Source organism: Crotalus tigris, unplaced genomic scaffold (assembly GCF_016545835.1).
Source record: "Crotalus tigris isolate CLP2741 ecotype Arizona unplaced genomic scaffold, ASM1654583v1 scf7180000017680.1116333, whole genome shotgun sequence".
In the NCBI taxonomy this organism is placed as follows: domain Eukaryota; kingdom Metazoa; phylum Chordata; class Lepidosauria; order Squamata; family Viperidae; genus Crotalus; species Crotalus tigris.
Genome location: NW_024096562.1, coordinates 17564 through 34144, shown reverse-complemented (window position 1 = coordinate 34144; position 16581 = coordinate 17564). Strand labels below are relative to the sequence as shown.

Below are 16581 nucleotides of genomic sequence, written 5' to 3'. Positions count from 1 at the left end.
TGCCTTCAGGTGCTTTGGAGAATAGCTTGACTCCCTCTTCTTTGTGGCAGCCCCTGAGATATTGGAATACTGCTATCATGTCACCCCTAGTTCTTCTCTTCGTTAAACTAGACATACCCAATTTCAGCAACTGTTCCTTATATGTTTTAGCCTCTAGTCTCCTAATCATCTTTGTTGCTCTTCTCTGTACTCTTTCTAGAGTCTCAACATCTTTTTTACATCATGGTCACCAAAACTGGATGCAGTATTCCAAGTGTGGTCTTACCAAGGCGTTATGAAGTGGTAACTTTATAACTTCATATTACTTCTCTTTGAGTAATATTAAGAACAGTACTTACCAACTTTGGTCACGATTTTATGAAGTAGATCTAGGTCAGAGCTGCTGGGTAGATAGGGGTTGCCAGTCGCCATCTCGATAATCATACAACCTAAAGCCCAGATGTCCACAGGTCTAAGATCAGGAAATGAACAAAGTGCTCAATAATACAAAGACTAAATTTACAGATGTTTACATCTTATCATATAAATGCTCTAAAATAAATTTATTACTTTCACTTTTTCTTCAATAAAGTAAGATCAGTTAATTAACATGCATACACACGTGCACAAACAAATCTTGCCATCAAAAGTCCACCAAATTCACCCACCTGCTTTAGAACCAGAGTTTGGCAACTATTCCTATCATAAATACTCATATAGTCATAAGAGTGAATGCAAAAGGAATGTATATTTTTTGTATAAAGTTTCATATTGACACCAAATTTTGTGTGAACTTTCATCTGACAGAGGCTACTGTAGCCCAAATCTCCTTAGCTCAAATTTTCGAAACTTTTGCTTGTGTTTTTGTAGTCAAAGATTTACCCTAATGTAACATTTATAATTCTCTTCAAACTGCAGATTATGTATACAAAATTCTATAAATTGCTGAGACCGAATACTTTCTTTAGTCTTTACCAAAAAGAAAGAAAGAAAAAAAGAAAGAAAGAAAGAGAAAGAAAGAAAGAGAAAGAGAGAAAGAAAAAGAAAACAAAAGAAGAGAAAAGCAACAGCCATTGGCTGACTTGGAAAGTTAAGCAGGTTTGGACCTGGTTAGTATTTGAATGGGAGCCACCAGGGAATACCAGAGTACAGGCTGGAATGGAAAACAAATAAATAAAAACAAGAATCCAGAATAAGCAATGGCAAACCATCCCATATTGTTACTATACAAAGAAAACTACCTTGTTATTTCCAGAGGTTCATTAGGAGTTGAATATGAATCAAGGACTTTTTAAATTCAAAACAAAAACTATAGTGTAGAAATGTATCAGGGCGCCATCTAATGTTCCTTTCCTATTCTTCACCACAAGTAAGTTTGTAGACATTTGTTTTGGAATAATTTATGTTGCTATACTTTAAAATAATTAATGATTTTTTTTAAAAAAAAATACCTACTTCCCATATGTTGTATCTCTTAATACCAGCTCTGGAGCTCTGTACCATCTTGTAGCAACATAATCAGTGTAAATATCACCTGGGGCTGCTAAAGTCCGAGCAAATCCAAAATCACAAAGCTTAGTAATTCCAGTTTGTGAAACCAAAATGTTTTCAGGTTTAATATCACGGTGAATGACCTAGCAAAAGAATAATGTAGAATCTGGTTTAAGACAATCACTTAAATATGAGCCAGCAGTGTGCAGCAGCTGCCAAAAAGGCCAAAACAGTGCTAGGCTGCATTAACAGAGGGATAGAATCAAGATCACGTGAAGTATTAATACCACTCTTCAATGCCTTGGTAAGGCCACACTTGGAATACTGCATCCAGTTTTGGTCACCACGATGTAAAAAAGATGTTGAGACTCTAGAAAGAGTACAGAGAAGAGCAACAAAGATGATTCGGGGACTGGAGGCTAAAACATATAAGGAACGGTTGCTAGAATTGGGTATGTCTAGTTTAAAGAAGAGAAGGACAAGGGGGGACATGATAGCAGTATTCCAATATCTCAGGGGCTGCCATAAAGAAGAGGGAATTAAGCTATTTTCCAAAGCACCTGAAGGCAGGACAAGAAGCAACGGGTGGAAACTAATCAAGGAGAGATGCAACCTAGAACTAAGGAGAAACTTCCTGACAGTGAGAACAATTAATCAGTGGAACAGCCTGCCTCCAGAAGCAGTAAATGCTCCAACACTGGAAGTTTTTAAGAAGAGACTGGACAGCCATTTGTCCGAAATGGTGTAGGGTTTCCTGCCCGAGCAGGGGGTTGGACTAGATGACCTCCAAGGTTCCTTCCAACTTTACTACTATTACTATTACTATATGTTGTTTGAACAAAAAGTTAAATGCTAACTAGTTCAGTAAATATAACAGGAATATAAGTTCAAACTGCTAAACAACTAAGAATAAAAGAATAACTAAAACAATTATGTTTTAGGAGGTGGAAAAAAAGTCTAGGTCAATTAGTTGGACTGATCAAATTATCTAGCTATGTAAATATATATATACATTGCTTACTGGTGTACACCGCTTAGAGAGTGCTTGCACTTAAAGTGGTATATAACTCTCATAAATAAATAAATAAATAAATAAAGCCTATCTATAATATCAGTAGTATTAGTCTTATACTGGTTCAAGCAATAAAAGAAAGGCTTAAAAAGCAAGTTACATACTGAGATCTTGATATGACACACATTTAATTATTTTCAAAGGTGAGTTCAACAAGCTTGCTTATTATAATTTTGGAAACACTATATTCCATTTTATTTAGACCTAGACTTTTTATGTTAGTGGAACAAAGCATATTTGAAATAATAAATGCTTGGTTTGTAATTATAGCTTTTGTTTTAATACACTGGAAGGAGCAATAATATAACTGCTAATTAGGAATTCAATTTCCTGTAAGCGTGTCTTGAAAAAAGGGACTTATCCCTTTGTTCAAGAGTTGGATGTTTGGAACAGGATGGATAGAAAAGCAAATACAGTATTAATTCAAGAGCCCAGATGAAAGAAGTCTGTGACTCAAGTGTATTTGCTGTCCTGTTGGATTTTCTACATAGAATTTTAAAAGACATATATGAAAAAAGCTGGACAATTTAATCTCAATTTATGCTGAAGGTCCAGTAAAAGGAAGACTAAGAGGAAACATGGGAGTGATTTGCTATTATACTAAATTGACATAACAAGTATTGCTACAGCAAAAGTCTGCTTCCAGAATCCCAAGAGATGCATTGTTTAATTGAAGAAACCCAGAGAGCACCACCCCTGCCAGTTTGAATCAGTGGGGCAGATACTGTGGGAGACAGGCAGCCTTCAAGTAACCAGGTCTTATGTCACTGAAGGGCTTTATAGGAAACTACGAGCACCCAAAAGCTAAATGGCAACCAGTGCAGCTTGCAAACCAGAGGAGTTGCATGGGCATACTGAGGCAGGCCCATCACTGCTCATGCTGCTGCATCCTGGACCTGTTGAAGCTTCTAGGTGGTCTTCATTCTAGGTGGTACATTGCAATAGTCAAGCTGTACGGTACTTCACAATATTTTTGGAAAATACTTACATTATTGCTGTGGAGGTAGTCAATTGCTCGAAGAATCTGATAAAGATACCTCTTAAGTCTTCTACTATCCAGTCCATGAGAATAGTGTTGTAGCTCATCTAAAATTGTATGGTCAATAAATTCAAACACTAAATGAATTTTCTTTTTTTGTCTGAAGACTTCAATCAGATTGACCAAGTTTTCATGACGAAATTGCTGTTAAAAAAGAGCAAATAAATATTTTGTGTGCCTCAACTGCCCTCAACACTTCTGAATACTATTGTTCATCTATTTTTTTATAATGAATTTAAGCCAATATATTTTATCTATTTTATTAAGTAATTTAAAAAACTATCACAAACATTACTGTTAACTAGGAAATCAGCATTTATGGTATAACCTACTGTATGAAAAAAAAATAACTGAAAACTTTGTTTCATCTACATTACAATTTTTTAAAAATGGAATTTACCTCATAAAAACCAATTCTGAATTTAGGAATCTTTCCACGAGGAAAGTCAAGCTACCCTCTTTACTGAATTGTAAAGCCTCCCAGAATTATTGGTAGTCAAGCAACCAATAAATTGTGGAAATAGATCCAATAAATAATTATACGAGTTATAGTATTTATAGGCAGTTTTTGACTTACAACAATTCTTTTAGTAATTGTTCAAAGTTACAATGGCACTGAAAAAAGTGATTTATAATTGGTTTTTCACACTTATGACACAGCAGCATTCCCATGGTCACATGTTCAAAATTTAGGTGCTTGGCAATTGGCATGTATTTTTTACGGTTACACTATCCTGGGGTCATGTGATCGCCATTTGTAATCTTCCCAGTTGGCTTCCGACAAAGTCAATGGGGGAAACCAGATTTGCTTAACAATCACAAGATTTACTTAGTGGCTGCAGTGATTCACTTAACAACTGTGGCAAAAAACTAAACTGGGGCACAATTCACTTAATTGTCATGCTTAGCAATGGAACGTTTGGACTCAATTATGGTTGTAAGTAAAGGACTACCTATATTAACATATTTCTGATCCACCTATGCCATAGATTGAATCAGGAAAACTATACAATTAGCAACTGCAATTTTAGAATTAACACTACTAAAGAACATAACATTATATTGATCTCAAGGTTTATATAATTACATCTTAATCTGTTGTTGAAATAAATCTATGTACCATGAAAGGCCCATGAAAGGAATCACTCCATAACTCAGCTATCACAGCTGAAAATCTCTTTATCTCTTCCTAATATACAGCTTCTATAAGGGAACAAAGAGGACAGACTCACAGAACCTAATATTTAGGCAGATACTTACAAGAGAGATGTCCCATTTAGGATTCTAAATGTTATTACCAATGCCACAAACATATACCATAAACAGAGCGCACCCAGTGCAATTCTTTTAGGAATTGTAAGTGCTGTTACAAGAATCTGCAGAATATGTGAGCCCTACTGCTTGCAGTGTCTAACAGAGCAAAATTGGTCTATCCTGAGTCAATTTTGGTCAAAGAATCTTGAAAACCACTACCCAAAACTTGCTACCAGAATCACAACCATCTCTTAAACTAGCAAATATAAGATCAGGAACAATGCAAATGGAAACACATTGCTTCTGGCTGTGAGGTGGAAGAATCTAAAAGAAACTGTGAAACCATTTATAATGATCTGTGACACATTGCTGCTGTTTTTTTCTGCTTGTATGACAGCACCAAAGAGCCACTGATCTTAAATGTGACATTTTCAATGGATGCGAAAAGTTTGCCACGTTCAAATATAACCTCATAGATATCAAACAGAAAATTTCAGAGAATGAATATTCTATCCCTGACTAAAAAGAGATATACCTGGCCGAAGGGGCTCCAGATCATCAAAGTTACTTACTCTTTCAATTACAACAATTGATGAAAAATACTCTAAAGCTATTGACGTCTTCAAAAGTTCAGTCTTATCTAATTAACTATTTTTCAAATGCCCAGATCTGAAAATCCCTATTCTATCCAGCCTACAATTTATTCATGTCTCTCATTCAAGCATCCAGTCAGTAGTCCCTTACCTGCACAACAGCATACAACTCCAATAAAAGGGAGAAATATAGTTGGACAAAATCAGAATGCCAATAATATCCACCTCCAAATCCCAGATCACCTCACTTAACAGATTTATATAAAAGTTAAACAGCATGAGGCTTTGAAAGGAACTCCCGTGTTTACTACACAGAAACAAAGCTTCGGAAACTGAGGGAATAATAATTATATTATTAAATATTATATAATTAATGTATAACTGCTGTATTTTAATTGTTTAATTTAATCTACTGAAAGTAAATTAACCATATCTTGCTGCAGCTACATGAAGATGTGAAGTAGCTGCAGCAGGATAACTTTAAAGTGGTTTTCTGTGCATGTGTACATTCCAAGAGGAATCTTCACCGGAATAGTCAGCAAAGCAAAGCTTCAACTTCAACTTTCACTGAAACAATCTCACTGAAAGATAAATTTTCAAAATATTTAAGTACATAAAATCTAAAAATCTAAATCTCTAAAGCAAAGAAATACTGCCAACCCTGAATAAGCCAGCCTTCAATGATGTTACAGATAATATAAGAAATTCATACAGTAATAAACGTAATTAATTTCTTTGGAAAATTCAAGTGAGTGTTAAGTTCTTTAAAAACAATGCATGCTAATTTTAAAAGACATAAAAATAAGTCTGGCATAAACATAATCCCTTTACTTATAGTAATATGTATCCCCTTTATGGATTACTGCCTTGTCGTGGCGAAGGGGTTTGCGTAACTCAATGAAGCTATAAGCTATGCCGTGCAGGGCCACCCAAGGCGGACAGGTTATAGCAGAGAGTTCTGACAAAATGTGATCCACTGGAGAAGGAAATGGCAAACCACTCCAGTATCTTTGCCATGAAAACCCCATGGACAGTACTAAAAGGAAAAAAGATATGACGCTGGAAGATGAGCCCCTAAGGTCGGAAGGTGTCCAATATGCTACTGGGGAAGAGCAGAGGGCTAGTACTAGTAGCGCCAGAAAGAATGAAGCGACTGGGCCAAAGCCGAAAGGACGCTCAGCTGTGGATATATCTGGTGGTGAAAGGAAAGTCCGATGCTGTAAAGATTTTTTCTCCATAGGAACCTGGAATGTAAGATCCATGAATCAAGGCAAGCTAGATGTAGTCAAAAAAAGAGATGACAAGAATGAACATCGACATCTTAGGAATCAGCGAACTAAAATGGACAGGAATGGGTGAATTTAACTCAGATGACCATCAGGTATACTACTGTGGGCAAGAATCCCTCAGAAGAAATGGAGTAGCCTTCATAGTCAATAAAAGAATAGGAAAAGCAATACTGGGATACAATCCCCAAAATGACAGAATGATCTCAATTCGAATCCAAGGCAAACCATTCAATATCACAGTCGTCCAAATCTATGCCCCAACCACTGGTGCTGAAGAGGATGAAATTGACCGGTTCTATGAAGCCCTACAGCAACTTATAGAATTAACACCAAAAAATGATGTCCTTATCATCATGGGGGATTGGAATGCTAAGGTAGGAAGCCAAAAGATAACCGGACTAACAGGCAAGTTTGGCCTTGGAGTACAAAATGAAGCAGGGCACAGGCTAATAGAATTTTGTCAAGAGAATACGATGGTCATAACAAACACTCTTTTCCAACAAACCAAGAGACGGCTCTACACATGGACATCACCAGACGGTCAACATAGAAATCAGATTGACTATGTGCTCTGCAGCCAAAGATGGAGAAGCTCTATACAGTCAGTAAAAACTAGACCAGGAGCTGACTGTGGCTCAGATCATGAGCTTCTTGTTGCAAAATTTAGGCTTAAATTGAAAAAAGTAGGGAAAAGCACTAGGCCACTCAGGTATGAACTAAATCATATTCCTGATGAATATACAGTAGAGGTGACAAATAGCTTTAAGGAACTGGATCTGATAGACAGAGTGCCTGAAGAACTATGGATGGAAGTTCGCAACATTGTACAAGAGGTAGCAACTAAAACCATCCCAAAGAAAAAGAAATGCAAGAAAGCAAAATGGCTGTCTGAGGAAGCTTTGCAAATAGCTGAGGAAAGAAGGGAAGCGAAAGGCAAAGGAGAAAGAGAAAGATACACCCAATTGAATACAGAATTCCAGAGAATAGCTCGAAGAGATAAGAATACCTTCTTAAATGAACAGTGCAAAGAAATAGAAGAAAACAACAGAATAGGGAGGACCAGAGATCTCTTCAAGAAAATTGGAGATATGAAGGGAACGTTTCATGCAAAGATGGGCATGATAAAGGACCAAAATGGCAGAGACCTAACAGAGGCAGAAGAGATTAAGAAGAGATGGCAAAACTACACCGAAGAACTATACAAGAATGAGCTTAACATCCCAGATAACCACAATGAGATGGTCACTGACCTCGAACCAGACATCCTAGAATGTGAAGTGAAATGGGCCTTAGAAAATCTGAGCAACAACAAAGTTAGTGGAGGTGACAGTATTCCAGCTGAGCTATTCAAAATCTTAAAAGACGATGCAGTAAAAGTGCTACAATCAATTTGCCAGCAAATTTGGAAAACTCAACAGTGGCCACAGGATTGGAAAAGGTCAGTTTACATTCCAATTCCAAAGAAAGGCAATGCCAAAGAATGTTCAAACTATCGCACCATTGCACTCATTTCACATGCTAGTAAAGTTATGCTTAAAATCCTACAAGCTAGACTCCAGCAGTATGTAGATCGAGAACTACCAGAGGTACAGGCAGGATTTCGAAGAGGCAGAGGAACTAGAGATCAAATTGCCAACATACGATGGATCATGGAGAAAGCTAGGGAGTTCCAGAAAAACATCTACTTCTGCTTCATTGACTATGCAAAAGCCTTTGATTGTGTGGATCACAACAAATTGTGGCAAGTTATTAAAGAGATGGGAGTACCAGACCATCTCATTTGTCTCTTGAGAAACCTATCTGCGGGTCAAGAAGCAACAGTGAGAACTGGACACGGAACCACTGATTGGTTCAAAATTGGAAAAGGAGTCCGGGAAGGCTGTATACTGTCGCCCTGCCTATTTAACTTATATGCAGAGCACATCATGAGAAAGGCAGGGCTAGATGAATCAAAAGTTGGAATTAAGATTGCCGGGAGAAATATCAACAACCTAGATATGCAGATGATACCACTCTAATGGCAGAAAGTGAAGAGGAACTAAAGAGCCTCTTGATGCGGGTGAAGAAGGAGAGTACAAAAGTTGGCTTGAAACTCAACATTAAGAAAACCAAAATCATGGCATCCGGCCCTCTCAATTCCTGGCAAATAGATGGGGAAAAAATGGAGGTAGTGACAGATTTTATTTTTCTGGGCTCCAAGATCACCTCAGGTGGGGACTGCAGCCAAGAAATTAAAAGACGCTTGCTCCTGGGGAGGAAAGCTATGGCAAATCTAGACAGCATACTAAAAAGCAGAGACATCACCCTGCCAACAAAAGTGCGTATAGTCCAGGCCATGGTTTTCCCAGTTGCAATGTATGGCTGTGAAAGTTGGACCATAAGAAAGGCTGAGCGCCAAAGAATTGAGCCCTTTGAACTATGGTGCTGGAGAAGACTCCTGCGAGTCCCTTGGACTGCAAGGCGTTCAAACCGGTCAGTCCTAGAAGAGATAAACCCTGACTGCTCTTTAGAAGGCCAGATCCTGAAGTTGAAACTCAAATACTTTGGCCACCTAATGAGAAGGAAGGACTCACTGGAAAAGGGCCTAATGCTGGGAAAGATTGAGGGCAATAGAAGAAGGGGACGACAGAGAATAAGATGGCTGGATGGAGTCACTGAAGCAGTAGGTGTGAACTTAAATGGACTCCAAAAGATGGTAGAGGACAGGAAGACCTGGAGGAACGTTGTCCATGGGGTCGCGATGGGTCGGACACGACTTCGCAATTAACAACAACAACAACAAATATGTATCTTTATTGATTCCCCAACCTATGTTATCAGTGCCAAACATGGATATTTGCAATAAAGCCTGAGTGAAAGTTAGTCATCACGGAAATGAGATGTTTGAGGAAAACTAATAGAATGACAAGAAGGATGACAAGAAGGGATAAAATAAAAAATGAGATCATAAGAGAAAGAACTGTAATAGAACCAATCTTAAATTACATACAAAGATAGCAAGTTAAGTGGTTTGCTCACATGGAGAGAATGTCTTGGGATTCTATACCATACAAGGCATACACAAAAAGAGAAGGCCAAAGAACACAAAGCAGACCCAGAAGAAGATGGAGAGACAACATCAAAGACACACTACAACAGCCTCAAATAACAATGGTTGAGGCCAACAAAAGTGCGAGAACCTGAATTTTGTATCTCCCTTAACACCAAAGTGGCAAGAGGAAGTTTACAAGAATATGTATTTACTAGGTTATAAATCAAATTTTTAATATCAAGACACCCTACACAACACGTGGCCCACCAGCATTTTTTTAAAAAAGTCAATAAATAAACAGCCACTGGCAGTGCAAATACTTTCTATGCCTCCAGCTCTAGCACTACACCACAGCTCTACTAGCTGGTGAATAACTGATTGATGCATCAGGCATTTATTAGCATCCTGTGAATATTTTTTCATTTATCAATGTGGCTCTTTTCCCCCTACAAGTTGTACAGGCCTCTATTAAAAATACTGATTTTCAAAAGAATAAAAGAAGCAAACCTTCAGGAATTTAATCTCTCTCATTGCAATTTTGTTGACAGATTTTTCCGGTTTTTCATAAAATATCTTAATGGCAACTATATGTCCTGTTTCTTTGTGTTTACATTTCATTACCGTTCCGTAACTTCCCTCTCCCACTTTTCCAAGGATCTCATACATCTCCATATTCAAGTCTGAAATCTCTTGAAGAAAAAAAAATATTTTGTTAACCAGTCTTATTTTTGTTTTGTTAACCAGTCTTATTTTTGCTTGTTTCTTAAGCCATATTTATAAACAACAGCAGATAAATTATGCCGATACTCACAGGCATACTGGCCTGATAGCACATAATCAGAATCGAACACCTTGTATCTAATAAGCTATATAATGGTTAAGGACACTGATTTATCAAGTTCCACTAAACTAAATGGGGGCAATTAATATCAATACCTTTTGGGTTTTTGAATATTTATTCTCAATGGAAAGGACTATTGTAGGATAAGGCTATCTACAATTGTTTGTCATGATGATATATGCTCCCACCAGTATTAGAAATAATATGCTTCCAATTAACTGTTGCTAAGGACATAAGAATGTTATTGAGACTCGGCTTATCAATTTTCATAAGTAAGATGACTACTGAAAGAACAGATTGTTGAATAAATTGGGTTTAGCTCTGATCCATGATGACTCTAAGTTGTTAAGACTAGCGATTTGGTGGACCATATGCCTGCATTCAAATCAGGCAATTAGTTTATAGTCTACTCTTGACTCTTAATGCTTTCATTTCATATCTACCTGCAAACTACATTATTACTCCAAGATTTATAATGCAACTATATTAGAACTAGCATATTGGCTGAGTTTATTCTCTGTTAAAAATATTCTCTTCTTTCAATAAGATTATTTGAAGAAACCCCTTTATGGATTACTGCCTTGTCGTGGCGAAGGGGCTTGCGTAACTCAGTGAAGCTATAAGCTATGCCGTGCAGGGCCACCCAAGACGGACAGGTTATAGCAGAGAGTTCTGACAAAATGTGATCCACTGGAGAAGGAAATGGCAAACCACTCCAGTATCTTTGCCATGAAAACCCCATGGACAGTACTAAAAGGAAAAAAGATATGACACTGGAAGATGAGCCCCTCAGGTCGGAAGGTGTCCAATATGCTACTGGGGAAGAGCAGAGGGCTAGTACTAGTAGCGCCAGAAAGAATGAAGTGACTGGGCCAAAGCCGAAAGGACGCTCAGCTGTGGATATATCTGGTGGTGAAAGGAAAGTCCGATGCTGTAAAGATTTTTTCTCCATAGGAACCTGGAATGTAAGATCCATGAATCAAGGCAAGCTAGACGTAGTCAAAAAAGAGATGACAAGACTGAACATCGACATCTTAGGAATCAGCGAACTAAAATGGACAGGAATGGGTGAATTTAACTCAGATGACCATCAGGTATACTACTGTGGGCAAGAATCCCTCAGAAGAAATGGAGTAGCCTTCATAGTCAATAAAAGAATAGGAAAAGCAATACTGGGATACAATCCCCAAAATGACAGAATGATCTCAATTCGAATCCAAGGCAAACCATTCAATATCACAGTAGTCCAAATCTATGCCCCAACCACTGGTGCTGAAGAGGATGAAATTGACCGGTTCTATGAAGCCCTACAGCACCTTATAGAATTAACACCAAAAAATGATGTCCTTATCATCATGGGGGATTGGAATGCTAAGGTAGGAAGCCAAAAGATAACCGGAATAACAGGCAAGTTTGGCCTTGGAGTACAAAATGAAGCAGGGCACAGGCTAATAGAATTTTGTCAAGAGAATACGATGGTCATAACAAACACTCTTTTCCAACAACCCAAGAGACGGCTCTACACATGGACATCACCAGACGGTCAACATAGAAATCAGATTGACTATGTGCTCTGCAGCCAAAGATGGAGAAGCTCTATACAGTCAGTAAAAACAAGACCAGGAGCTGACTGTGGCTCAGATCATGAGCTTCTCGTTGCAAAATTTAGGCTTAAATTGAAAAAAGTAGGGAAAAGCAATAGGCCACTCAGGTATGAACTAAATCATATTCCTGATGAATATACAGTAGAGGTGACAAATAGATTTAAGGAATTAGATCTGATAGACAGAGTGCCTGAAGAACTATGGATGGAAGTTCGCAACATTGTACAAGAGGTAGCAACTAAAACCATCCCAAAGAAAAAGAAATGCAAGAAAGCAAAATGGCTGTCTGAGGAAGCTTTGCAAATAGCTGAGGAAAGAAGGGAAGCGAAAGGCAAAGGAGAAAGAGAAAGATACACCCAATTGAATGCAGAATTCCAGAGAGTAGCTAGAAGAGATAAGAATGCCTTCTTAAATGAACAGTGCAAAGAAATAGAAGAAAACAACAGAATAGGGAGGACCAGAGATCTCTTCAAGAAAATTGGAGATATGAAGGGAACGTTTCATGCAAAGATGGGCATGATAAAGGACCAAAATGGCAGAGACCTAACAGAGACAGAAGAGATTAAGAAGAGATGGCAAAACTACACAGAAGAACTATACAAGAATGAGCTTAACATCCCAGATAACCACAATGAGATGGTCACTGACCTCGAACCAGACATCCTAGAATGTGAAGTGAAATGGGCCTTAGAAAATCTGAGCAACAACAAAGCTAGTGGAGGTGACAGTATTCCAGCTGAGCTATTCAAAATCTTAAAAGACGATGCAGTAAAAGTGCTACACTCAATTTGCCAGCAAATTTGGAAAACTCAACAGTGGCCACAGGATTGGAAAAGGTCAGTTTACATTCCAATTCCAAAGAAAGGCAATGCCAAAGAATGTTCAAACTATCGCACCATTGCACTCATTTCACATGCTAGTAAAGTTATGCTTAAAATCCTACAAGCTAGACTCCAGCAGTATGTGGATCGAGAACTACCAGAAGTACAGGCAGGATTTCGAAGAGGCAGAGGAACTAGAGATCAAATTGCCAACATACGCTGGATCATGGAGAAAGCTAGGGAGTTCCAGAAAAACATCTACTTCTGCTTCATTGACTATGCAAAAGCCTTTGATTGTGTGGATCACAACAAATTGTGGCAAGTTCTTAAAGAGATGGGAGTACCAGACCATCTCATTTGTCTCTTGAGAAACCTACATGTGGGTCAAGAAGCAACAGTGAGAACCGAACACGGAACCACTGATTGGTTCAAAATTGGAAAAGGAGTCTGGCAAGGCTGTATACTGTCGCCCTGCCTATTTAACTTATATGCAGAGCACATCATGAGAAAGGTAGGGCTAGATGAATCAAAAGTTGGAATTAAGATTTCCGGGAGAAATATCAATAACCTAAGATATGCAGATGATACCACTCTAATGGTAGAAAGTGAAGAGGAACTAAAGAGCCTCTTGATGCGGGTGAAGAAGGAGAATGCAAAAGCTGGCTTGAAACTCAACATTAAGAAAACCAAAATCATGGCATCCGGCCCTCTCAATTCCTGGCAAATAGATGGGGAAGAAATGGAGGTAGTGACAGATTTTATTTTTCTGGACTCAAAGATCACCTCAGATGGGGACTGCAGCCAAGAAATCAAAAGACGCTTGCTCCTGGGGAGGAAAGCTATGGCAAATCTAGACAGCATTCTAAAAAGCAGAGACATCAGGCCATGGTTTTCCCAGTTGCAATGTATGGCTGTGAAAGTTGGACTATAAGAAAGGCTGAGCGCAAAAGAATTGAGCCCTTTGAACTATGGTGCTGGAGAAGACTCCTGCGAGTCCCTTGGACTGCAAGGCGTTCAAACCGATCAGTCCTAGAAGAGATCAACCCCGACTGCTCTTTAGAAGGCCAGATCCTGAAGTTGAAACTCAAATACTTTGGCCATCTAATGAGAAGGAAGGATTCACTGGAGAAGAGCCTAATGCTGGGAAAGATTGAGGGCAATAGAAGAAGGGGACGACAGAGAATGAGATGGCTGGATGGAGTCACTGAAGCAGTAGGTGTGAATTTAAATGGACTCCAGAAGATGGTAGAGGACAGGAAGACCTGGAGGAACGTTGTCCATGGGGTCGCGATGGGTCGGACACGACTTCGCAGTTAACAACAACAATTTGAAGAAACTATTCTTTAAAAGAATATTGTGAGGATTCATTTCTAAAATGGTTAATTGCAGAAAACATGGAAAATGTGATATATAAGAAAATTGCCTGACAGGGTAGAAGATCAAGAGCAGGCAATTCTTCTGAAGAGATTTTGCATTTCAATGATTATTAGCCTTTATCAGAATGGTCAATAGCAAGGAAATGTAGGCGAAGTAATGCAAATTTCTAGCAGGACCACCTCACTCTCCCTCTATTGAACTTTGTCTGTTTGCATTCTTTGTGGCTTTTTTACTTATTTTCTACTGGGTACACTGTGCTATGACAGAGTATCTCCCCCTTCTCAAAAAAAAAAATGGCAAAAGTTTAACCCCCTAATTTTTGCAGGAAGCATTAAAGCCATTTAACAGATGGAAATGAGATGAAGCCCTAAAATGGGGCATTTGATGTTGCCAGAGGGATGCAGGGGAGGTTATTGCATTTTATTTATTTTTGTATTGGGCTTTTATCTTTGTAAGCCTCCAGGAATTACTGAGAGTGAGTTAGATGGCTATATAAAATAAATCTTAAATAAATAAGGATCCTTCTGCCCATAGTGTGGGAGATCAGGATGGAAATTTCTGATTAACCATCATTGCAAATGTGCCCTTTGCTGCATTTGGATGTTCCATAATGTATATCCAATTCAATCCCCTGCACATTTATTTAGGTACTTTTGACTATACTGAAGGTTTCTCTGGAGCAAGGGACTATAGGACTGCAAAATAATCCTTTGCTTTTTAATCGTGCATTTGGTTTTCGACGATTGTCAGTCTGCAACATTTTCTTTACTTTCACATCTCCTCCCGTGCTACAGTATTCGAAAACACAACCTGAGCAAGCTTCACCACCGCACCCCACCCTGCCTTGCTCTTTTCCGGGCCTCAAAGAACCTCCTTCCCGCGTCACATCAGGATATCCCACAGCTGTCCTGTCGCGCAACCCTGATCTAGGCGCTCCTGACCTGATCCCGGGAAATCCCCATGTTGAGTCTTCCCAGGTCCAGCCAAGCAAACCGGCCCGGTTCCATGGCAACCGCCGCTATGTCAACAGCCAGGTGCGACGTCATCGCGTTCGATAGGTTTCGGGCAAGGCAAGGTCCTGGGTGACGTCAGCTGCCAGATGGAACACGATGTGCTACCCCGCCTAATGGGGTTTCTGCAAATCCGCTGTTACACGAAAGTCCCGCGAATCGGCAAAAGTTAGTTTGAAGGCACCAGACAATGCCAACTGCCCCCAGCCCGGAAAAAGCTCACTTCTTTGTCTTTATATGTAACGCCTATACAGTCAGATGATCGAAAAGTTCCAGGGGCGGGTGGTTTTCAGCTGCGCGGTAGTTATATTCGTAAACCTATTTCTAAATTAATAGGCAATATGCTGCACTGGATTTTTTAAAAAAAAATCCGCTTCATTTCGAGCGCATTTAGGCGATCGGGTCTCATTGCACAGCAGCGGCTCACAAATAGAAAGCTTGCGATATTTCCGTAGCTACAACTAGGCATTCTGCTAATTGTTTTTTTTTTTTCCTTTGCTCATTCACGTACATCCGCGCCTCTCTTCAGCTGCAGAAGTATAGTTGCTTCTCAGATTATGTAAATCCGCTTAACTATTTTTATTTTGCAGTAAACAAAGTGGTCAGAAAGCACAATAATTTTTCATTATCCATCCGTTTTTAGGGCATCATTGCTTCCCTTACCCAAGCAACCCCGATTTTATCGTAGAATGGAGATGTATCTAAAAAAAAAAAAAAGGATTAAAAGATTATGGCAAGAAAAGCACTCCTCTGCTGGGCAAGATCGCTATACACACATACACATACAGTCCCGTACCTATAAGTTCAGTTGCTGGTTACGCTAGGCGGCAAAAATAATGGTGTGGTATCTTAAGAACCGACCAGTTTTTTCAATTCCTTAACTCTTAAGACACCATAAAGACTTGTTTACACTTAGATTCTTCGTAAGGCTTATACCTCTCCTCCACAACTTAACGATCAGGGAACTGTGGATAATATAGAAACATGAATAATAGACCCAATCTTGGAATCAAAGGTTATCTGGTCAGAACGCGTTACAAGTGAAATCAGCAAAACGGCGCGCGCGCCAACCGCGTCCCCTCGGGCAAAAGAGAGCGAAAGCTACCGGCCGGGTTTTTAGCGAAAGGTGCTCCCCTTTTCACCCTGGCGCGGTGGTACATTCCTAAGGCGTTCTAGGTCT

General features: G+C 39.0%; 1 protein-coding gene across 12 annotated transcripts in view; it reads right to left on the bottom strand.

The window, feature by feature from the left end:
* CDKL3 (cyclin dependent kinase like 3) overlaps positions 1 to 16566 on the bottom strand; it is a 53394-nt gene extending 36828 nt beyond the window's left edge. For 8 of the 12 annotated variants that reach the window (XR_005556062.1, XR_005556063.1, XM_039337471.1 and 5 more), the window contains exons 1-6: positions 16198 to 16566; positions 15333 to 16102; positions 10256 to 10435; positions 3531 to 3725; positions 1435 to 1613; positions 339 to 451 (exon numbers count right to left, since the gene is read on the bottom strand). Coding sequence is in view for 10 of the 12 variants with exons in the window: in XM_039337471.1 (XP_039193405.1) it covers positions 339 to 451; positions 1435 to 1613; positions 3531 to 3725; positions 10256 to 10435; positions 15333 to 15437 (772 nt within the window). In the remaining 2 variants the exon portion in view is untranslated. Of the gene's footprint in view, positions 1 to 338; positions 452 to 1434; positions 1614 to 3530; positions 3726 to 4701; positions 4723 to 10255; positions 10438 to 15332; positions 16103 to 16197 lie in introns of those variants that run through there. The other 4 variants (XM_039337474.1, XM_039337476.1, XM_039337477.1 and 1 more) reach the window with 4 other exon arrangements.
* Positions 16567 to 16581: the final 15 nt, after the last annotated feature.